The sequence below is a fragment of the Manihot esculenta genome, chromosome 9 (assembly GCF_001659605.2).
Source record: "Manihot esculenta cultivar AM560-2 chromosome 9, M.esculenta_v8, whole genome shotgun sequence".
NCBI lineage: Eukaryota > Viridiplantae > Streptophyta > Magnoliopsida > Malpighiales > Euphorbiaceae > Manihot > Manihot esculenta.
In genome coordinates, this window is record NC_035169.2 from 30125627 (window position 1) to 30133132 (window position 7506).

At 29.6% G+C, this 7506-nt stretch overlaps 1 protein-coding gene across 1 annotated transcript; it reads left to right on the plus strand.

The window, feature by feature from the left end:
- Nucleotides 1–3158: 3158 nt before the first annotated feature.
- On the plus strand, nt 3159–6041 carry LOC110623003 (laccase-4). Its single transcript, XM_021767805.2, has 6 exons — nt 3159–3308; nt 3926–4077; nt 4158–4402; nt 4492–4620; nt 4709–5635; nt 5723–6041. The coding sequence occupies exons 1-6, from the start codon at nt 3219–3221 to the stop codon at nt 5851–5853; spliced, it is 1674 nt and encodes a 557-aa protein (XP_021623497.1). The 5' UTR covers nt 3159–3218; the 3' UTR covers nt 5854–6041.
- The last annotated feature ends 1465 nt before the right edge of the window (nt 6042–7506 follow it).

Below are 7506 nucleotides of genomic sequence, written 5' to 3' on the forward strand. Positions count from 1 at the left end.
TGATAATATAAAATCATTAGATAATGTTATAAATAATTTTATAATTAAAAGAAAATAAGAATATAAATAATTTGATAATATAAATTTTTAAATGTATATTTGGTAGAATCAAAAAAATAAAATCAAAGATTAATAAACAAAAATTTCTATTTATAGGTCCAAAATCCAAATTAGCATTCTTCATCATGCCAACTACAGTGTGCAAGAATTTTGTCCTGAAAATCTTGCACGTGAAAAGATTGTGCAATTCTCGAGTGACTGTACAGAAGATGCCAGTGTTTTGTTGTAAGTGTCCAGCCTCGCTACCGAACCCAAATTAACCAAACCCAGAAGGGCCGAAAGCCAGAAGAAATAGCAAAAGACGAACCATAGTTCAAATTAATTATTATGTATCCAGCCAGGCCTGCCATTTCTATTAGCACGGTGCGTGAATTGCGATGCTACAAAAAATCAGGGTTGTGCTTATGCTAACTGCTGATTTACACATACATTTTAATTAATAATTTATATAAAAAATATTTTTTATTAATAATTTTTATTTAAAAAATTAATATTTTTAAAAAATATTTAAATTTAAATTTTAAATGAAAAAATATAAAAAATTTATAATTATTATTATAAAATATATTTTTATATTAAATTAATTATTTATATTAACCAGTTTAAATAATAGATATTGTATACATAGAATTCGACTAGATCCGAATTTTGCTGCGGATTTTATTGGGCTCATCCATATGTTGAGCCGAACTATTGACCCAACAAATATAAAACAAGCTACCAGACTCTATCCCTCGACATGTTTGAACACAAAGCCCAAGGTTTGTTTGTTTGTGTTTTTTTTTTTTTTTTTTAAATTACTATTTATTAGACCATTAATTATTTAATTCTTCCCTTTTATTAATTGCCGGATTTAAATATTTATTATTTTATAATGAAATAATTATATTTTAAAATCACTAATATTAATTACAAATAAAAGCATTTCAGTTATGATATATATATAATTAATAGTAACTTAAATGGATAGAATGATTAATAGTTAACTGTTTAAAAAATATAAACTATTTATTGTATTTTTAAAAATATAAAAATTAAATAATTAATTTTATGAAATCACAAAAATTAAATAATAATTTTTTTCATTATTAACCCAGAATTAGAGTTTTCAATTTGATTTTTCTTGTATTTAAATTTTATTTTTGATATTTCGGTTCTAATTGAAATTTTAAGTTTTAAATTTAGTTATTAATATAAAATGTATAAACTTTGCTTAATATTATAAGACTAACTTTAATTTTAATAACATTAGAGTCCTTCTGTTATCTGTTATCATCAATTTGTTCGTAAATTTTGCACGGTAAGTATATTTGAATAAATATGAAATATTTTAAATTTTATTAATATAAAATATTTAATTTAATAATTATTAAACTATAATTTTTTTTTTCAGCAATCGAGTTTATATTCGCTTTCTTCTGACTTAAGAAAATGAGACACTACAAAATTGATTGTAGAACAAATTAGATGCATGGCATCAACCTATCAATCCTTCACATCATAGTGAAAATTTCCGAGAACAAGTGAATATTACGTGGCTGAAAGGGATTTGATGAGATGTTAATTAATTTCAGTTATGTGGAGAAGTGATGCAATGAAGCATCAAGTGTCAATTAGGGTGGATAATCTGCTAACCAATCTTAATCTTTCAAGGTGAGTTTAGTTTTGTGGTACAAAAAGGATTGTGTGGAGAGTGAAAGATCAAATAAATAATTAATTAATATGAGTATAAAATGGATAAAATTAAAGGAGAAAAAATTAATTAAATTGAATTAATTTAAAAGTTTAATTTAATTTATTATTTATTTTAGTTCGATTTAATTTTTTATAAATATTAAAAATTTAATTATTATTTTATTTAATTTAATTTTAAATTAAATTTATCGAATACCCATCTTATGTAATCCATTAATAGTATTAAACGGCTAAAAACTGAGAATTGAGATGGATAAATATAATAGATGTGAGTTGTAGAACTTACCCACCGTTTGTTTAATATTTGCTTTCAGACAAACTATGATGTCTTCTTCTTCTTGCTGTGTTACTGTCTCAAACATCAATTGAAAACCATTTCTCAACTATTTATTCTCTTTATCTGTAAGCATTCTATTGTCCTTAATACAACAATAGAAACCCTTATTAAATTATTTCCATTTGGATGCACTCAAGTTTTTTTTTTTTTTTTTTCCCTCCTACCTTTTGAAGGAAAAATGAAAAATAATATTACGTCATATTAAGTTTTATTTATCATGGACTATATGACGTCTGAATTTGACATTTTTCCAAAGTCAACTAAAGCAGCAAAATAGGAAATATAAATAAATAAATAAATAAAAACCTAAATTTAAAAAATATTACTGTTAATTATTTTAATAATTAATATATATTATATAGTAATTAATTACTCTTTCATTTTATAATTTTTATTTATATTTTTTATTATTTAAAAAAAAAAATTTTTCAGCAAATATTTATTTTATTTATAAAAATCAAACACTAAATCTCAATCAAACTATTTCTATTAATACTCGTTAATTATGAATTAAAATTATTAAGTAAAAGGGAAATCTAATTCATTATATGGTAATTATAATTAATTAAAACGTTTTCTTTATGCAGCTAACAGTGTTTTTTTTTAAATTTCAGGTGATAATTTAGGTTATATTATTTCTTATATTTTTAAAATAATGCATATTTATAATTTACCCATTAATTATAGAGATGTTTCAACAAGCAGAATTATAACATCAAAGAGAAACGTGTCCAAAATTAAAGCCAACAAAGTGGGTACCAAATTTAATCTTTTCCACCACAAACTCCAACCAACCAAATTCCACATTAAGGTTGTAATTAGTTGCAAATGGAAACACAAGGGCTTAAAAATTTTAGTTCTAAAACCCTGCATTGGTCCATAAGGAACAACAACTTTATGTAACATGTAAGAAATCCAATGAGATTTAGGCCTCAAAAATCAAAATCTTCTTCTTCAAGAATTCACTCACCCACCTAACTTAGAAAAACGACATGGTAGCAATTTCCCTCTAGCTATACCCTTTATAAACTTGAGGTAGCCAGTCGAAGATGAATGCAACCAAGCCCAGCTGAAAAGGAGAACAAGTAGCCAACGTTAAGAAAACAAAGGGAGAAAACAAAGCCAAATGGAGTATCAGTTTCGTTTTCTGCTTCTTGTTCTGTGCCTTCTTCTTCCAGCTTTGGTGGAATGCAGGATTCGTCGTTACAATTTTGATGTAAGTGTAGAAAATTAAATGCTACATGCACATTGATCACTGGGAGTTTTCCTTTAACATGCATGCATTTTCTTTTGCTTTCCCTAGAAAATGACTATATTTTGCATGGTGTAAGCAAAGTATTTCATGCATGTCTTTAGCAAAATTTATCTTTTAAAAAACACCCTGTATATTTTTAATATATTTAAATTTTTTAAAAAGTTAAATAAAATAAGACGTGTATTTTTTTTAAATAACAATTTCAAATTCGAGATTGAACGGAATATTTTTAAAATTCAAAAATTCTGAAAGTGAGCATTTTAACTCTCTTAATGAATTTATTTATGTAAATCTGAATTAGTCGAATAATGGATTAAATCCACAGAAATTGATTGGATAAAGTAAAAAAATCTTGCCAACTTTATCTAAGAAAGCTACACCAAGAATAAAAAGAAAAGAAGAGGGAAAATAAAAAGGACGTGAAGAGGACGATCTTAAATCACTAGCACACTACAGTGAAACAGTGACTTGTTAGTTAATTAGTTGCAACTGCATGTCTCTCTCTCTCTCTAATATTAAATTCATGAACTTGGTTAAATTTTTTTATATCTAGCTAACTCGATGAGTAACGTACACAGGTGGTGATGAAAAATACCACCAGACTATGCTCAAGCAAGCCGATTGTTACAGTGAACGGCCGGTTCCCAGGGCCCACTCTTTACGCCAGGGAAGATGATACAGTTCTTGTAAGAGTGGTGAACAAGGTCAAATACAATGTTTCCATCCACTGGTAAGATACAACAAAACAAAAATGGAATCATTTGAATCCATTAATTATGCTTCGTTCTAATTTGGTTTTATAATTTGCAGGCACGGCATTAGGCAACTGCGAACTGGGTGGGCTGATGGGCCAGCTTATATTACCCAATGCCCAATTCAGCCAGGCCAAAACTACGTCTACAATTTCACTATCACAGGACAAAGAGGCACCCTTCTTTGGCACGCACATATTCTCTGGCTCAGGTCCACTGTTCATGGTGGCATCGTTATCTTGCCTAAGCGTGGCGTCCCTTACCCATTCCCTGCTCCCCACAAGGAAGTGGTGGTTGTGTTAGGTGAGCTAAGAAATCAAAATTAATAAACTATTCTCTATTGAGAAAATTTATTAGTAGTATTGTGTAACTTGTGTTGGTGTGAATTTCAGCTGAATGGTGGAAATCAGATACTGAAGCAGTGATCAATGAAGCTCTGAAATCTGGATTAGCTCCAAATGTTTCTGATGCTCACACCATTAATGGACAACCTGGGGCTGTCTCAAACTGTCCCTCGCAGGGTATTTAGTTGTAGAATTATTGATAAATAGCTATGAAAATTAAACTGAGGTGGAAAATTTTCGTCTCATGCATGTAAAATTCTTGCAGGCGGCTTCAAGTTGCCGGTGGATAGTGGCAAGACCTACATGCTACGCTTGATCAATGCTGCGCTCAATGAAGAGCTCTTCTTCAAGATTGCAGGACACCAACTTACAGTTGTGGAGATTGATGCTACGTACGTTAAACCATTCAAGACCGACACCGTCTTGATTGCTCCCGGCCAGACTACCAACGTCCTAGTCACCGCCGATAAGAACACCGGCAAATACTTAGTTGCAGCCTCCCCTTTCATGGACGCTCCAATTGCAGTAGATAACAGAACTGCAACCGCCACTCTTCATTACTCCGGCACGCTTTCTAGCTCCCCTACAACTCTTGCAAACCCACCTCCCCAGAACGCCACCGCAGTAGCCAACAAGTTTATTAGTTCTCTCCGCAGCCTGAACTCAAAAAAATACCCCGCCAAAGTCCCATTAAACATTGATCACAGCCTTTTCTTTACCGTTGGGCTGGGCGTCAACCCATGTCCTACTTGCAAGGCAGGCAATGGTAGTAGAGTAGTCGCTAGCATCAACAATGTCACATTTGTTATGCCAACTACAGCTCTTCTTCAAGCTCATTTCTTTAATATTAATGGCGTTTTCACCACCGATTTTCCTGCTAATCCACCACATGTTTTCCACTTCACTGGAAAGGGACCAAGAAATTTGCAGACCTCTAGTGGAACTAAGGTTTACAGGCTGAAATACAACTCCACAGTTCAACTTGTCCTGCAAGACACTGGAATTATATCACCGGAAAACCACCCTGTCCACTTGCATGGATTCAACTTCTTCGAAGTTGGCAGAGGAGTTGGGAACTACAATTCAAAAACAGATCCTCAGAATTTCAATCTCGTCGATCCTCCAGAGAGGAACACAGTCGGGGTACCCAAGGGTGGATGGGCTGCCATCAGATTCCGAGCTGATAATCCAGGTAACTAAACTTCAGGGTATGAATCTATCTTCAAAAGAATCCAAGCACTTGGTGATTAACACTAATCAAAATCATTTTTTTTTATAGGAGTGTGGTTCATGCATTGTCATCTGGAAGTGCACACGACATGGGGACTTAAGATGGCGTTCTTGGTGGACAATGGGAAAGGCCCCAACGAGTCGCTATTACCACCCCCAAGCGATCTTCCAAAATGTTAAAAATTTTCTCGAGACTCCATACTTAGTCCAATTACTCGGAAGAAAAGAGAAAGAAAAAGAAAAAAGAAATGAGGGAGAGTTACAAAGATTTCCTATTTGTTTCTTGAGTAAATGGAAAATTTTTTTGCTCAAGCAAGTATAAATAAAATCAGAAGAGCATTTCATTTGTTATTAAAATATAATAGCAATTCTTTTGTTTTTGTTTTCTGTTTTCTCCTGAATTTTACATGTTAAAATGTTAAAATTGTTGCATTTAGCAGATCAATGTAACTACAAGATTTGCGTTTTTTGTAATTTTCTTTTATGAGTTTAAGTGAGACAAAATATCAATTTCGAAATTTATTATTTTATAAATAATTCTAATTTTACTAATTCTTCGTGTTCTTGCACTTTATATTTATCTTATATCTGGTAGAGGTCTTATTCTTTATCCAAATGGATAACCTTAAATATAATAATTCAATTTTACGGATTTTTAGGATGTCTGAATTGTTGAAAATTTAATAAAATAGATTTAGATATTTTTTTAAATGGATTTGAGTGGGTTTAAATTTGTTTACAGAGAAGCTCATTCATGTGTTTTGAATTCATATAACTGGATGGATGGAGACGAGTCTTTCTCTAAATCGAGATTTACTATTAACCGTTTGAGTATTGCTATTATTAATAAGTTAATTTTTTATTTTTTAAAAATTTATTAAAATATTTTTATTTTTTTATTAATAAAATAATATTTTCATCCATCATTAAAAATATAATAAAAAATTAAATTATCACATCCAACAATAACGTTTTAATTAATTTAAAAAAATATAATAACTTTTAATAAATTTTTAAAGAAGTAAGTATTGACTTATTAATAATTATAATATTTAGTGACTAAATAAAAAAATTTATTTGATAATAAAATTAAATTTTAAAAAAATTTTTATTATTTTTTATCTATTTTTAATAAAAAAAATGAAAAATTATTTTGTCAATGAAAAAAATAAAAATATAAATTTTTTTAAAAGAAATAAAACTCTTATATAAATTTAGTTTATTATAATTTAAACTATATAAATATAGATTTTATGTGATTTTTTATGAGGTGATCCATTTAAATCAATAATAATCAGAATCTAACTAAGTTTTTCTCTAAAAAGAAATTCTTAGATGGACAAAACATGTGGAGTGGGTTTAGAAATAAAATCGAGAGGAAGCAAATGATGCAACCCTTGGAGGGTGTTGGTAGCGTGGGGGACTCTCGCAAGGACGCACCTGCCCTTGTTTCCTTCCGCTGAAGTGTGTGTCCTTTGTCCTATTAAATAGACTATTATTTTATTTATTGATTAATGCCTAGTTAAGTGTAAAAGCATAGACTTTGTTTAATGTTATTAGTTGCTCAATATTAAATTAATCACTTCTTTTAAAGACAAAAAAAAAAACAGAAATCTTTCCATTTTGGGAAACCTCTGCCTGTTAATACTTATTCCAGTCATTATCATTCCCAAAACCCCATTTCAAACAGCTTTAAGACTTTCCTTTGCCTTTAAGACTTATTAAGTGGAAAACAATTACTTGAGAATTATTCAAATGTCTATTTTTTTTAAAAAAAAAAAAAGATTTCTGTGCATGATTGGTCTTTATTCAAAATTATAAAATTTTAATTTA